Source organism: Macrobrachium nipponense, chromosome 1 (assembly GCF_015104395.2).
Source record: "Macrobrachium nipponense isolate FS-2020 chromosome 1, ASM1510439v2, whole genome shotgun sequence".
Classification (NCBI taxonomy): domain Eukaryota; kingdom Metazoa; phylum Arthropoda; class Malacostraca; order Decapoda; family Palaemonidae; genus Macrobrachium; species Macrobrachium nipponense.
In genome coordinates, this window is record NC_087200.1 from 14,061,220 (window position 1) to 14,078,625 (window position 17,406).

The 17,406-nt window shown below is 42.0% G+C and overlaps 1 protein-coding gene across 50 annotated transcripts in view; it reads right to left on the reverse strand.

Moving 5' to 3' along the window:
* LOC135219137 (cytoplasmic dynein 1 intermediate chain-like) overlaps positions 1 to 17,406 on the reverse strand; it is a 181,950-nt gene that overhangs the window by 43,207 nt on the left and 121,337 nt on the right. For 36 of the 50 annotated variants that reach the window (XM_064255604.1, XM_064255639.1, XM_064255633.1 and 33 more), the window contains 3 exons: positions 5,168 to 5,368; positions 4,736 to 4,892; positions 4,181 to 4,303 (listed from right to left, as the gene is read on the reverse strand). In XM_064255604.1, coding sequence (XP_064111674.1) covers positions 4,181 to 4,303; positions 4,736 to 4,892; positions 5,168 to 5,368 — 481 coding nt within the window. The remainder of the gene's footprint in view (positions 1 to 4,180; positions 4,304 to 4,735; positions 4,893 to 5,167; positions 5,369 to 17,406) is intronic. The other 14 variants (XM_064255642.1, XM_064255638.1, XM_064255627.1 and 11 more) reach the window with 1 other exon arrangement.

Genomic DNA, 17,406 nt, shown 5'->3' on the forward strand with positions numbered 1-17,406 from the left:
CGTTACAGAGCCTGCTGAAGGGACGCCTGACCGTTGGGGATTCTCCACAACCTCTGTAAGGCTTTCGACTTTCCTTCTCCTCTGGGCCAGGGAGCTTGGAAGAGGTCTAGGCCTGGGAGCATCGCTGGGGGCACTCACCATCACTATTCTTACATTCCAAAGCCGCCATTTTGGATTGCATCCTCTGAAGGGTAGCCTTCAGTTCAGCGATCTCTGAAGCCGAATCTGAAGGAATAGCCACCTGTGAAGGCCCTGATACAGAGGGAGAATCAAATTCATGATGTACAGAACAGTTAGAACTAGAAAAAGGCTCAATAGGCCTTGAACTACTCACACCCTTAGATGCAGCCCTTCTTACTCTGTCCCTCTCTAACTTCTTCAAGTAAGAAGTTAGAGTCTTCCATTCTTCAGCACTCAACCTTTCACACTCATGACAGGTGTTAGCAAAAGACCAATCAACCCCTCTACACCTTCGGCATACAGTGTGAGGATCAACCGAAGCCTTCGGTATCCTCACCTTGCAGCCTACGTTCACACATACTCTCACACCAACACTCAAATCAGACATTCTGCAGAAAAATCAAAAGCAAGTCCAAATCCAGTCCACGGTAGCGAATGCCAAAACAACGATCCAGGTACGTCACCAAAATATCAGCCGAAAGAAGATCAATTGCCTTGAAAAAAGAATTCTAGTCAGGAGGTAGTAACAACAATGTTGACACCACCGGCGACAGAGAAAATCTGATAGAAAACGGGAATGGTTCCTAGTCCTGCCACCCAGGGCAGGGCGGTAGATCACCTGACCTACCTGTAGCGAGTGGCGCGAAATTTGAATTTCTGTCGGGGACGACGGAATCTATAGCTAAGTATATATCTGACAGGGAAGTTGAATGTATGAAAATACAAGATTTACATTCAACGAAATTATTTACCATCGGCTAGTTGGTAGCTTATGTGCAGTAAACATATCATAAATGCAAATAGATTGGTTTGAAAACTGTCTTATGTTGGCATAATAATAATAATAATAAAGTAACATTCATACTAATAAAATAATTATAAAATTCAAAAACTGCATTTATGGCAAGTATCTAATGTCTGCTAACTTGTAGTCTAGATGCGGTGAACACATCACAAATGCATAGTTTTGGCCTGAAGACTGTCATATGTTCTGACCTAATAATAAGAGCATAACATTCACGAATTGAATTTGACAATTGTTTACCATCAGCTAACTAGTAGCCTATACAGGCAGTCCCCGGGTATCAGCGATCCGGTTTTATGATGCTTGTCTAGCACTGAAAATTGCCTTTGACGCTGAAATGCGCAGATTCCCAGTTACTGGCACCGACAATAGAGTACTGATGCCAGAACATACCTAACAGAGGCGCCATTAACTGGTTATCTGCGCTGATAAGCGCCTAAATTAACCGATTTTTTGTTATTTTTCGGTTAGCTGTTAATTTCACTTATCATCAAGCTGTCAGAACGAAAACTCCCTCCCCATAAATTACATTTATGACAATTATTTACAATCAACTAAACAGTAGCCTATAGGCAGTCCCCGGGTTACAACGGGTTCGGGCTACAACGGGTTCAGCTTACAACGTTCCGAGGTTAAGGCGCTTCTCAATTATATTCATCAGACATTATTTCCAGGGTTATGACACCTACAATGCTGATCTGGCAGAAGAAATATGACACCAAAAATGCAAAATAATAAATATTTGAAGGTTTTTTTGATGAAAAATGCAATAAGAATGCAGTTTACAAAGTTTTCAATGCACCCAAAGCACTAAAAGTAAGGTTTTCTTAAAATTTTTTACGATGTTCTGGCTTACGACGATTTTCAGCTTACAATGTGTCTCAAGAACGGAACCCCTGTAGTAACACGGGGACTGTCTGTACTCAGTTAACATATTGTGAATACAAAAACTTTTGGCCTGAAAGATTCTTGTCCCTAGTAGGGCACTGGCCTGCCAGTAGCTGGCTTAAAGAATAAACATACGTAACATTAACAAAACAAGAAAAAAAATCTTGAAAGATTCTGCTTGAAGGCTATGAAATATGTGATTTGGTAGCTGTTTGAGCAAGATACCACCAAAATCCAGTAAAAAACTGGAAAATAGGAATAAATTGTCAATGTTTCTATGAGTCTTCTTCCCAGCTTCAACCCATTTTTATATGGTGTTGCAGTTATGAATGAGTCATCTTCATCGATTTCGGTCCTGTGCATTGTTCTCGTCAATGTTTCTATGAGTGCAACAGAAAAAGGAAAGGTGGTGGGCCAAGTCGTTACCAGTACTATTGCAATTAGCGGGCAGCAATTTGTGCCTCCACTATCTTTGAAAGTCTTCCCATGAAATTTGAATTTTTTTCCTGCAGACTGGAAAATTATTAGCCGAGTAATTACTTGGTAAGTTACTTATATAAAATGGTAAGGAATCCCTGAAAGTCTATCCTTACAGGATGTGCTAAAAGAGGAATGAAAGTTTAAAATGAAAATGAGGTTAAGTATAAGAACTTCAAACCTAAACTGAAACAGTTACTAATTGCCCAACTGCTATTACCAGACCTGGGTGAGAATGAATCTAACCATCTGTGAGTAATGCCCCTAGCTTGTGAAGGCAGTATAGTACCTACTTGTGTCTGCCAAGATTCCATTTAAAAAATAAAGTAGCAAAGAGCACTCTGATCATATGGGCAGGCACTACTTGCTGCTTCACCACATTACCATTTGCCTCCAGGATTACTAGCTACAGTAAGTTAGAAATCAATATCCTCGACACTTGTTTCCTGGATGTGAAAGTAGCATTTACTTAGGCAATGAGGCAAACCCTTTGAAATTTCAATGACATCAAATGATGGCATCCTATTCCAAACCATTCAGATTACAATATGTAATTGGTTATAAGAAAGTCAATAGATGAAATACATAAATGGCTTGGGTGAATGTAAAATGATGATGAATAGAATGCTGTCAGCAATCCTGAAATCAACTAAAGTTCTTAGAAATTCTGTGAGCTGTGTATAGTTCTAGAGAGAGAGAGAGAGAGAGAGAGAGAGAGAGAGAGAGAGAGAGAGAGAGAGAGAGAGAAACCTTGCATTCATTATGCATTTGCAAGTCATCTGCCCCAAAACCCTAGGCTGTGAATGGCAATCTTTTATCTTTGTCCACTGTCTGAAAGTTACTATGCCCACTATAATACTCATTCTGGTGCCAATTTAAAAGATCAAACTATTCAGTTGAAATCTGCCAAAAATTAAGCGTCAGAGCATTTAGCAATTTGTGGGTTACGTCGTTTACGAAATATCATTACAGCGGGCCGCCTGTATTCACGTTCTCCAGATTCTTGGACTTACACATTTGCAGATTTCTCTCAGGAACATTTCCCTCTATTATTGGCGGGAACTTTGCCTATTCGCAGTATTTTTCTGTGAGAAATATCCACAAATTCCTGTTTTTTTTTTTTTATCAATTTCATCATAAAAAGCACTTTTTGTGATAAAACTATTAAAAAACCAGGTAAGCAAATTCTTAGTGGGTTTTTCTTGGGTTTTAAATAACTAAGCAGGCTTATTTAAACTTTTCTAATGGGGTTCCAACCATTTGCGGGGTGGGGGGTGGGTGTATGGTACGCATCTCCCACGATTACGGGAAGACCACTGTGTGCGTATAACAACCATCCCACGATTACGGGAAGACCACTCTGTGCGTATAACAAAGGGGATCAAAAGGGTTTATTGATGGGTACCCATGGGAGCCACAGAAGCAAGCACAGGGCTACCACTGCTCATCTTTTGTCTGTCAAATAGAAGAACATACAAGGTTAACCCCGACTCTTTCATTTTGTTCAACTAAAGATTGAAGAGTCTGGAGCATTTGAAGACCATCAAGTGTGGACTAATTCGGAGTAAAATGGCTGTTTTCAAACAAATACATATCAACCGATAATAAATAAATACAGTGAGCTAAATAAAAGGTAGCTTGTGATCATATTATTTACAGTATCCTACCCTTTCATTCTGCATAAGACAACCCACTGGTATGTACAAAAAGAGCCCATTTCTAAAATCAGAGTTGTGTTACTGGAAAAAAATGCTTAAAACTACAGCCTAACCTTACCATTAGTTATGGGCACATGTCTCTTTACAAACAAATCCATTATCCATAAATTACCTTGCTACTAAAAGCTCAGGATACTGGGGTGACCAGTCCATGCAAGTGATGCATCTGTTGCGGGACCAGCGCTCATCATAAAACCATCGGTTGAGGGAGAGCTTCACTCCTCCATTCTCGCTTCTGTTGATTGAAAATAAATAGTACAGTACAGTATAGAATAAAGGATGTCCATTCACATTAACATTCCCTCAGTAGCTTTGATTTTGTTAATATTCTCTCTGTAGTTTTGATGACATATATACTTCACAAGGTAAAATATTTAAAACTTTTATCCTTAAAATTTTCCTCTATGATTCATGTTTAAAAAATGATCTACTTTCTTGTAGTATTCTCAAAAATAATGAGTGATGTCCAAAATGAATAAAACGCTGTCTTTCTATGACAGAACTAATGAACAATCTTCTTGAATACTGTACATCACTATACTGTACCCTTTCAAACCTATTTTAAACAAGTAATACTTGACAATCACAGACCTTAAATTGAAGGAAGAGTCTGCAAAGAACAAATCAAAATCATATAAAACATCTTCCTCTCTACTTAAATACATACGCTTCGCCGTCTTCTTCATGGTCATGAGAATAGTCAACAAATATGTTGGCATCTTCAGAAAGAGCACGTTCAACAATGCGGGTCGACCGATCGAAAAAGTTATGGAACTCTTCAGTCATCATAAGCATTTGCTTTTCTTCATCAGAGAGTTCTCGTGCTATTGGCAATAAAACAGGTTACATTTTAGTGAGCTATCAAATCTCTTTTGTTAACTTCATAAACTTAATTCAATGCATATTTAAATCTATTTTAACCTCTTGTAGTAAGCACAATTCAAAACATTAATATTTAGATAAGATAAGCATGTGTAAAACTATTGTCTACCTATGTATTACAGAATAAAAATGGAAATTTAATTAATCATGATGATTTATAAATTATATTTCAGTTCATACACATATCAGAGAGAGAAAGAGAGATGCACTTCCTTACCTGGCTGAGGTTTCTCCTCCTCTATTTTCTTCTCAGCTTCTGTGGCCAAAGCTGGTTTAACATCTTGCACTTGTGGCATTCCAGTAGGAAGAATACCAGGGGGAAGGTGGCGGTTGTGGCCCCTTCCATACATAGGTGGAGTGTCAAGCATTGTTAAGGAGTTATCCTCCTCCTCGGCTTGCGGATCATCGTAGGTGAGAACTACATGGTAAATAAGACTGTCCCCACACCCTCTACCTTTTTCTAATCTCAAGTGAACTCTACGCTAATCCACAAAACTTGAATGACTTCTCAAGATAAAACAATGCGTACGTACGTACGTACATACTTAAAACAGTCTTAGGAACTTAATGTTTTCTACTGTTTACAGATAATTGCAATTCTAAAACTAGACAACCTTATGGGTTGCTTTAAATCCAATTTACCTCTGAGCATAAATTAACCACTGGAAGATGGCAATACCAAAGACAAATGGAATAAAATCTGTTCTTTCCCCCCCTTTTACAAAAACTATAAGTACTGACAATTCTATTCATTTAAAAATTTAATGATTTGGGAGTACTAATATATTTAGCTACATCATTAACATGTAATTTTTATGGGGCAATGAGATCATGAAACATAAAGAGAAAGAATGTAAAATAGTATAGTATTCAAGACTAATAAAAAGGCATGCTATACAACACCAGAAGGTGCTCTGTCTACAAGTCATGTGAAACTTAATATAAAAGTGGTTTCTATAAAATACAACAGATTTGTATTGTATAAAGGGGACTAGTGTTGTTTCCATTTTGTAAAGGTGCACACTTAAGAATAAAAGAAACAAAATATACAACTTACCATACAAGAAGAAACCTATGAATTTTACCCACAACAAAAACCCATCAGACAAAATGGTCAAACCCACAATTTCTACGAAAATATTTACTGACTGAGCAACAGTCTTATCCTCAACGACACAGCTTTGACCCTAACCACCCAAACACAGACTTATCAAAACCAAATTTGCAACAAACAAGATAGGATATTCTTTCTACTTTCCTTAAAGTATGTCAGATAGTATACACAAAGAATTCTAGATTTCACCTAAAATCAGATCGATATATCTTTTCTTCCTTCCTTAAAGCATGTCAGATATACACAAAAAATTACAGCTTTCACTTAAAATTAGATTGATATATAATGTACAAGTTATATTATATTTTCAGGATGTTTACCTAGACCAACAAACTAAGTTCTTAATGCTCTGAGATTTTACTAATGGCATAGGCATTAGGAACTACAACTTCAGTCTTGCTATTTGCAGTAAAATATATCCAAGTTGTACATGGTCAAAAAAAGAACGAATGAAAATTACACCCAAATTGGACCATTAAGACTGGCAATAGTATACGTACTGGAGTTATTTTATTCAAATCTAGACTCTGGTGATACTTAGACAAGCCACTATTATTGACCTTTGCCCAGTTAATAAAACTTGGCATAAAAATAGGAAGTCCAAATCTTGACATAGTAAAAAGATAGTCTAAATCTCTGAAAGCATGTTGTCTAAGAATGCAAACATAGTCATAAACATGTAAAAAATGACCACTATCTAGACTGTTTAAATCTTCCAGAATATTTTTTTTAAATCAAAATTGTGGATCTGAACATTACAAATTTTTAATATATATTTAAAGTACACTTTAGTAACAAAAGGGCTTATATGTTTATATTTTCAAATGCATCAAAACTGTATCTAACCTAGAAATTTTGCAAATCAATTCTTTCTTAAATCTTTTATGAGAAAAAAGCTTCATGGATTTTTTTTGTCACAACTTTGAATGACTAATTTTACATGAAAATATTTGCTGGTGATATGGTATAGTTTTTATAACAGACTATATACTTATGTAAGGCTTTAAAAGATTCTGATTACGTATCATCACTATATCTAATGGTTTAAGCTACTCTATTTTGAGTTAATTCCAAAATCATAAAAAGGCTTATAATGATTTTACCAAAGACTTTAACCAATGCATCACTATGGAGAACAATTTGATAAAGTCAATCCACATATACTAAATGTGATCTCCTACTTCTGAATTGTCTTTTATTTCAAACTGTACTTGACTCATCACCAACATAGCAACATCCGCATTAAACGTAAACTTTGATGTTTTCCTTGTTAACAGTTAAGAGATTGCTATCTTTTGAATATATCTGACATTTTTCCTATAAATACCCTACAATAATGTGCATTCAACTGAATGGAAATCCCATATTATTTCTGTGACAGAAAACCCCCACTTAGAAAATAGCACAATCAATGTTGAAAAAAATTTATCTACAGTAGCATATAAAAGACACTACTAATTATATCACAATGCAAATAACATAAAAATGCTCCTCATATACTAAAAGCTACCAAACTAATCTAACTGAATCTAAAAAGTAAAGTACTATAAATAATAATAAAGAAATAGTGTTAACTACATTGAACCACGTAACCATAGCTTTGCATTCTAATATATTTCTATCACTATCAACCTAGTTTTGATAAACTCGTACAGTCTGACAACACACCAAACAGATACTATATGCAAATGATACATACTGCTTTAAGAAGTAACTACTATAATGTTCTTACTAGCATGCAAGTATTTCTACAAAGTGAGCAAACATAATATCTGACATGGCCACTAAAATAAAAATTAAAAGGGGCACAACACTTAAATAAATACAAATTCCAGTTCATATATGGGGAAGTCAATGAATGTAAAGGTCATTTGAACATAAAGAATAAGACAGGTGTTTGTTGTATTCCAAATAAATGCCAAACTTTGTAATTCAAATATGCTGAAAGAATGGCAATTTCCATATGATATACTACAACTCTTGCATTTTACATCTGAATCTAAGTATGAACAAAGCTTAAGTTTCCTGCTCAATCAACATTTCAAATTTAGGTTTTAAAAGATATCAAGACTGACAATTCACACACTCCTATATCAGCTTAAATTTTCTGAATTACTTTAAGACTTCGACACTAAACCATAGACTGTTCAACTCTATTATTCAGGAGCCTTCCACTTTTGATCCAGGACCCACAGAGTAGAGCTTAGTCTAAAGACACTCTCTACACAAACTTGAATTACTTTTGTAGCCCACCTAACTGCATTGATAGCACTGATGTATAGGTATCATACACACTTATTTTTGTAGTACTATCACCACATTAAAGAATAATCTACCCCATCTTCCACCTACTTCCCACTGTTCTAAGGATTTACCATGTACCTATTTTCTGATGCTGTCTACAAATGCTTCCAAATTCTAACTCAAAATGAAAGAAATTCACAGTTGTAAAAAGGCATGGAAAACAAAAAATCCCATGATAACTTCTAATTAGATTGTAAATTGCCAGAAAATCTTATTCTCAATAACAACATACTATACGCAATGAAACTCTCTCAATATGCAGAACATTTTATTTTATGAAATTACACTCATGTACAGGATAACTATACATGATACTTTTTTATTCAACATTCCTGTTTTAGTAGTGTTTGCCTGCCAGTCCATCATTTACTCTGTGTTCTGTCCATATTTACGTTAGTCTTCGTGTCAATGTCTGGCAACCAGGAAGAGTGGAATTTCCACAATGATAGTATATTCAGCTGAAGAGTAAGACAGAAGTGTACACAAAAATTTTTCATTCCACTATCTTTGGTGCAGTTAAACCACCCTTTCATAAGATCAGCAAATATGATATTGTAATGATACAATAAAGTTTGTTCATACTTACCTGGCAGATATATATATAGCTGTATTATTCAGAGAATACAGCTATATATATATATCTGACAGGTAGGTTTCATGAACAAAATCAAATATATGTACACAGTTTCCTCCAATAACAAAAAGATATCTTTATCTATATGGAAAAAACAAAAGTAATTTTCAAACTTGGAAAAAATTAAAAGAAACCTCTGGCTTCTGTTTTTGTGCATTTAAAAAGAACTTGCCCATTAAAGACACCCTACAAATAAAATGAAAACTTATAAATAAAAACACATATCCTTGCAAATTCAATTGACACTTTCATTCATAGCAATTATATTTTATAAATAAAAAAATTTAATTGCCCATTTCTTGTACTATAAGATAAATCACCCAGCTTACATAAAACTGAAAATGTTGTAAAGCAAGTAAGAAAAATTATAAACAGGCTATAATTTGGGAATGCTAAATCTTAAAATCTGTTCTTCCAAATTGGGCAATGTAACAAAGCTTTCAATATTAAATATGCATCAAGTTGATGAGAAAAGGTGCAATCTTCAAATGATACCTTGATCAACCTCAATCGTAAATGAGCAACAGTAATTATATAAAATACTCTAGAAACTTCCATTAAGCTAGATCGTGGGTTTTCCTTTGACATATTTTTTCAATAAATCATGGAACATTCATTAATTCATGGACTTTTTCATAAAAAAAACCATTTCACTGAATACGTACTGTATTTTCATGTTAAAATAACATCAAAATAGGCAGTTTTAAGCAATTTTAGTGGGGTTATTTGGTATCCCAGCTATTAAAACACAGAGGTACATAATCATTTTTAAGGGGGTTCCAATATATAGCAGATTTTCGGTAATTGCAGGTGGTTGCGGTACCAAAGCCCACGAATATGGGGGTCCACTGTATTCTCTTTTACGATATCAAATGGCACATCTTTCAACTTCCATCTTTACAGTGATTAACCAAACAGAAGCCTGGTTTTGGCTAGTTTACTAAATTCTGAACCTTGCTAACACCATTTTTTGTAAGTAAAAGATGAAGGTATTGACTACATTAGTTCACCTGACCCCAACTCCAAAGCTTACTTGCATAAACATTCCATCTTACTGCCTTGACTGTACAAGTATGAAATAGTGCTTTTATCATCCAGCTCATTCTGGACAATAGCTAAAAAACAACACAAAGGCACATTTTTTTTTTCTTCTACCTTATGTCATATACTGGAGCTATGAAAATATCCTGTGCTATTTTAAATGACTGCTTGTTCAACTTTAATTTTTCTTTTCTTCTCCATAAATGTGTATGTAACTCATATTCAAGTGTTAGATCAAAAATCCTAGAATCGCCAAAAATCTAACACAAATTATACTACCTCATTGTGTTATTACAATATATCAACATAATTGTCAAATTTTTTCTACAGACAATCTAGATATTAGCCCTTTTAATTCAGTTGTAAAAACTCTTTAACTGAAGTTCTAAATAGTTAATGATTGCAAGAGGCCTAGTACTTCTACTGCACTAACAACTAGGATTTGAACCTCACACGAAAACAAATTTAAGTCAAGCGTAGAAATTTTCTGGCCACTGTATACTCAACTTTAGTCATGGTGCTGTATGGATTGCCCCTACTTAATCTAACATTTACCAATCCTGGATAGTACCACACTAAAACAGATTAACTTTTTATACTTATTACAACATATGTTTTTTCATTATATGCAGATTCTAAACTAACTGAATACGTACATATCTTGATATGTCCTTGAAAGAGAACTGACAAAAGGTATGGACCTTAAAGAAGTCAAGACTACTAAATGAGAAGAGAACAAAGGAAATGGGAAAAAAAGTGCAAGGCAGAAAACAAGGCATCTGAGCTGAAGGGACACTGCATAGAACCTTCAGTAATCCATCAAAACCAAATCTTGTGGACCAGCCCTAGCAGGCATTTTGACTTGGTGATCTGATAACAACAAAACACTGTGCCACAAAAATGACAATTTGTCGAAAATTGCATTTTTCCTAACTATACAAACCTGAGGTCCTTTAACAATAGGAAGGTAACTAGCGGCAGCTGGGACGGTCGTAAGCTTCGAACAAGGGGAGAACGGTAGTTAACTGCTTGTCCGATCGTGCGCGCGCCCGCGCGCCCGAGAGGTGAAGAATCACTTTTGCTTTAGGCCCATGCAAAAAGTTGCAGAGTGAGGGGTGGCATGAGGTGGGACTATATGTAAAGGACCTCAGGTTTGTATAGTTAGGAAAAATGCAATTTTCGACAAATTGTCATTTGTTCCGATACGTAATACAAACCCTCGGTCCTTAACAATAGGAAGACTCACTTCTTGGTGGGAGGAATCTGAGTCTTTTTGGTGAACAGACTGGTGTTCGTCCAACCCTGGAGTGCCTCCCTGGTCGTAAGAGCAAGGGAGGGATCCAAACCTCTGTCCGATTGATCGGGGTGTGCACCGCAGGATCAATGGTCAGACCTCTGGGCCAAGTACTAAGAGAGAGGCAAGCGTATCTCTTCGTACCAGCAAGCAAGAACTTGTTCCTGTTTGCAAGAGACAATCATAAAATGATGGGTTGTCTCAAATTGGCATCCACTTCCTCCCCCTTGTTGGAGAAGTGGTGGATATTTACTCCTATCCCTACTGAAAGGGATAGGATGGTGCTCTATTGAGTAGCTCACCTGCATCTCGTCCTTACCCAGCAGGGTGACGACCGTGTCCCTACTACCCAGAGGTAGTGAGGGAAAAACGGAAAAAGATGGAAGAGGAGCCAGTCACACTCTCATTCCTCATCCATTCTTACGGTCACACCAGGACTCGATGCTGTTCAGCCTGCGAGGGTCTGGGTTAACTACACAACGTGTTGAGCAACCACCACGGTTCCCAAGGAAAAAGATCCAAGGAACTGTGGGCAATATCCTGAAGGTAAAAGGAGGTGCATGCAGTCCGGTTGGACCAGGCGCCTGCCTTCATTTACCTGCGCCACGGAGAAGTTCTTGCGGAACGCGAGAGAATGATGAAGAGGCGTCCACACTCATCCTGGGTGTCGAGTTTCTTCAGACAGCTCCGTCGCGCCTTCACAGGACAAAGCAGCATAGCCTTCGTATCGGAGGCGGTGAAGTCCATTAGGGAGGGTATTGTGAAGGACTCGAACCAATCGTCAGTTACCGAAGGGTTCTGAGTCTTCGCTACGAAGATCGGTACGAAATCGAGCGTCACAAATCCCCATCCCTTTGTGCTTGACTTCTCAAGAGAAGTCATGCAGTTACCTAAGACAAAAAGAAGGGAATAGTCGTATGACCTATCCCTCTTCTCGACTTTGGTTATGTACAGTACTCATACTGACAAGCTATTAAGACGAAGTAATGATTGCTCTGGAACAACCGAACTAAGTCCACAGCATAGTTCGTAACTGACTCGGGCGCTCTGACAGCTGCCGACTGACTGGTTCGGAATCAGTAGAGGCAAGTTGTCCAAGCATCCGGGTAAGTCACGTGACCTTCGCCCTTTAAAGAGTTATGCTGAGAGACCAAACAAATAAAATATTTGTTAGTCACCGATGCCGGACGGCGCGGCGATGATTCTCTTAATGCATAAGCTCAAAAGGCGAAAGTCAATTGCCTTCAAAAAGACCGAGGTCCCTGATGGCAAGAAAATCTCATAGACGTTGAATCTCAGCTTAAGGAGAAAACAACACTATGTGACGTTGAAGACGAAGGTAGGCAATGAATGCAACCTACGTCTTCCAGCTGAATCGAGAGAAGGAATCTCAAGATTCTAAACCTGTGCTTACAAATGACTGAAAACGCTAACCGCCATTTCATTGCTGTCCGTTGTGCAATGAAAGCGGGGCGTTCTTCAGTAATGAAACACAGGGAAACCGCTTGAAGAACTGCTTCTCATGGGCTGAACGTTTGGAAGTAGAGCTGGCAGGTGTGGGAGTAGGCGATGTCTTTCAATACATCTGCTAATCCGGGGTGAACAATGAACAATTGCACACCTCCGAATACAGGATATTTTGAGGACAAACTCAGATTCCGCAAAAATCATTCGCATTATTGAGATACGATGCAGCAAGAGACTATTACAGAATTCTGTTACCGTGCGGTAAACAGAAAGATGAGAGTCGAATAGATATCTCTGTTTAAAATTCTCGCAATACCGAAGACGATGAATACTAGCGTCACAGCAGTAGATGGTCATTCATGTATGCGAGAATCCCCGTTAATCAGAGACTTAAGTCCGTGATTGTTGGGCAGAGATACGGTTGGTATTCAATCAAAGCAGGTGAGAAAGACAGAACCAACCTTCCATCTCAAAGCGCCAGCTGGTACTGAAATGCCTCGGGCAATTCAATACGCAGTAGCTGTCGCTGACTCGTCATCCTGAGTTGCCAAAGTATCCTTCCACGAAGGAATGCGTTCGGCTAGAAACTACCGAGCATAAAAAGATATGCTCGAGCAATTATATTTATGCGAAACGAATTTCGGTAAATATAAAAGCTTAAATGGTGTTGTTGTGACAACACCATAAGTATATAAAATTGAAACTGGAAACTCCTGGGAGGTTGCAGGCAACCCCGAGTTGCAGTTCGATTAGAATACTTTTCGTCTAAGTCGCAATCCGTAGAATAACCAGGATATGCGCCTACCCCTCGGACCATTCAACTGCTTAGCAGAATCATGTCGCGAGGTTAATATACGTAGTATATTTGTAGGATTCTGAACAACATCTCCCATCCTAAATTCTTTCCTTCAAGAAACAAATAAGGATTGGAGATCGACCACCTTCGGTCTCTATCAAAGAGAGTGAAGAAGTCTTCCTCGAAGGAAAGCTTCAATGGTGAACAGAATACTAAGACGATAGTTCAAGCCAAACTGGATATTCCCGTCCGTTCTTCTCTATTCCAGGTTGGTCGCCTATTGTGAGATAGTCTTCTTTCAGCAGCAGTCTTCTTCCTAATGCTAGAAATTCCAGGAATTCGAGCATAGGCGAGGTTCCCGATTATCGTGTAACATATCGGGGATTCTCGTCTCGCTCACTTTGGACCGTGGTCTCGCCTAAGTGTTTGGAGATCGTAAGAAACTCTAACACACTGAATGCGCTAGAAATTCTGTAGAAATCTAAGCAGTCTGCGAAACCCCCACCGAATTCGTCAAACGATATCGGCTGGTGGTCCTCTCGATTCCCGTAGAAATCGAGAATGGGGCAGGATCCCTCCTCAACGACCAGGGCTTACGTCAGGTAGGACCCGAAGGTCCCCCCGGTAGCGCAGTCCCCAACGTGGAATCCTACAGAGAAATCTCTGTAGGATCCCTCCCCTTTCCCTCGTAGCCGTAAAAAGAGAGAGGGAATGGGGGAGGAATTGGATACTCGCTCGCCTTCCCAGTGGAACTAGCAGTTGGAGAAGAGTAGGAGCAGCCATCGCCTTGCGGCGATGGCCTCTCAGAGTCTGGGAAAACGTATCGTCAGGAGAAACGCGTTTTCCCCCGAGGAGGGTTACGAACTCTCACTGTAGGTAAGGGTCTGCCGCCACTGTGAACGTCGTCTGGGTGGGGCTGATCGACACCTGACAGGAGAGAGCCGATACCGTCCTCCGACTCATTCCAGTCCTCGTCGAGGTCGAAACCTCTCAGGAGGACCGAAGGAGTATTTAAATACGGTGTCCGAAAACACGTAGAAACGCCGCTGTCGCAGTAGAGGAGGTGGAAGTAGCTTGATCAACCGGCCAGAACTGAGAGAGCCTTCTTGTCCGGAGACGAGAGACTCTGGTTCAAGACAGAATCGGCAAGCTCCGATCGCGGCAAACCCACCGTCGGTTTGGGTTCCCTCTCGGGCCCCAAAACGACTCGAGCAGAGACATGGCTCTGCTGGTGGGAGCGGCGATCCTTCCCCCAGGTCGTTGTGCTGACGAATCAGTGCAATAACCTGGGCAAAGTTACTCTGAATCTCGGAAGTTACAGCGTCTTGAGGAGTAGGACCATCCAGTCCCTCCAACAAGAGCAGCTCCCAAGACCCTCCTCCTTCAGAAGAAGGACCAGCAACAGATCCCTGACGGTTGCCTCCAATCACTTGCGCGTACGTCCTGGCTGGTCCTAAGACCATACCTGGCACGTGCGGCGTCGTGACGGGATCGTGAGCGGCGCATCTCTCACGATCACTCCTATATACCTCGCTCTTCCTGGCGTATGCCGAGGAAGTTGAAGGTATCGGAGAGACAGAATAGACGCTACCCCCTCCCCCCCCCTGACGGTCGCCTCCAATCACTTGCGCGTACGTCCTGGTTGGTCCTAAGACCATACGTGGCACGTGCGGCGTCGTGACGGGATCGTGAGCGGCGCACCTCTCACGATCACTCCTAGCTACCTCGCTCTTCCCGGTGTAGCCCGAGGAAGTTGAAGGTAGTGGAGAGACAGACCTGACGCTCCCCCCCCCCGCTCGCTGGCAGGACCAGCGTACGTGGGGGGCTGCAGCCGATCACCAACCCGCGGTGGGGATCGATCTGCAGGCCTGTGGCGAGCGGCTCGACTGAGCACGTCGACCCCGGTCCCGTGCGTCAGACGAGCTGCTGCTGGTCATCGTATCCGCCCGGTCCCTGTGGGAGCGGCGGTCAGGTGACCTGCAGAGCTCACTTTCGCGGTGAGACCGGTGGGCGTCCTCGCGGCACGTCAAACCGCTGGTACCAGCCGAGGCTGGTACCGTCGGTCGAGGGGACCTGGGGGACCTCTTCCCAGCCTCAACCCGTGGCCGGTCAGAGACCGTCACGTCCACCCGGCTGGTCGCTGCGAGAGCGGCCGCTGGCCTGGCGAGAGTCACCTGAGCGGCTCTCGACAGTCTTCTGCTCCGTGCCTCGGTCATGACGCTGAGCGAACTCAGGCGTCTTAACTTTGGCTGCACGGTCACCCGAAGGAGACCGTACACTCGGAACTTCTCGCAGACGAGAAACCGAGCCGGTACCTGGCTTAGCAGCAGAGCTGCCAAGACCAGGCGAGGGTGTACCAGCGGTAGCCAGCACACCCTTGGTCCCCGTCTTCTTCTTCTTCTCAGAAGGGGAGAACGGGCCCCGTTCCCGAAGGAACGGAGGAGGACCACAGAAGAAGAACCCCCCCGTCACACCGGAGTGTGACGAGCCCTTCGAAGTTCCCGAAGGAGTCTTCTTAGGGGGAAAACCCCGGTTACCATCTGGTCGCTGCGAGAGCGGCCGCTGGCCTGGCGAGAGTCACCTGAGCGGTTCTCGCCAGCCTTCTGCTCCGTGCCGTGGTCTTGGCGCCGAGCGAACTCTGGCGCCGAAACTTTGGCTGCACGGTCTCCTGAGGGAGAGCGTACACTCGGGATCTCCCGCGAACGAGAGACCGAGCCGGAACCTGGCGTAGCGGCATCGCCGCTAGCACCAGGCGAGGAAGTACCAGAGCTAACCGATACTCCTCTGGTCCCCGTCTATCTCTTCCTTACGGAAGGGGAGACGGGCCCCGCTCCCGAAGGAGCAGGAGGACCAGCAGAAGGACCCCCCGTCCCACCGAGGTGGGACGGGCCCTTAGAAGTTCCCGAAGGAGACTTCTTAGGGGGAGGGGGGAGAGGCAGCCCTTCTTCTTCTTTGGCTTATGGGCCTTAGAAGTCGAAGGGGAAGAGGCAGCAGCAGACGAAGACGAAGATGACACCTTCCTCTTCTTCGTCAGCTCACACAGGACAGTCGTCAGGTCCTCCATCCAGGCCGGAGTCGGGCCTATTGCCGAAGCAACACGGCCCGACTGCACCTGTCCGGAAGGACCTGGGACTGGGGAAGACACACAATGGGCAGGACCAGCATGGACAGGCGCAGGAACCAGAAGCGACAGGAACAGCAACCAGCTCAGGAGCGGCAGGAACAGCGGCAGCGGTAAACACAGAAGGGACAGCCAAGCCAGTAGCGGGAACCACATCAGCGACAGGTACGGCAGGCCCAGCCATCGCCTCGTAGAATCATCGGCAGCCAGCGGGAACCTGGTACTGGCGGCCGGTCTAGGGGCGAGCTGCTGGAACAGCGGAAGTCTGGGGCAGGCAACACGAAGAAAACACAGGCGGCGGCGGCATACCCCTCCTCGGTACGGCGGCGACCGGCCCTAGAAGCGGCAGACGGCGTCACCGACACAGCATGGGGAGTGTAGACCAGCGGGGGGAAGCAGCATAAGCGGCCGTGAAGGTTGTAGTGGAGACCACTCCAAGGTCACCGCCCCAGACCTCGCTAGACGCTGCAGCAGATCGTGGATGCTAGGCACGCCCTGCAGCCGCAGTGGTCCATACCTGTCCAAGGTCGTCTCCCACGGATGTAGCACCTGCGGTAGCACAGACAGATTAGTAAGAGGGGTTCCCTCACGCACGGGGGGGGAGACATGCCCCACCCCGAACGCAAGGAAGACCCCAAATACAAAATACAACGAAGAAGCTGAGCGGGGGGCAGGAAGGAAGACG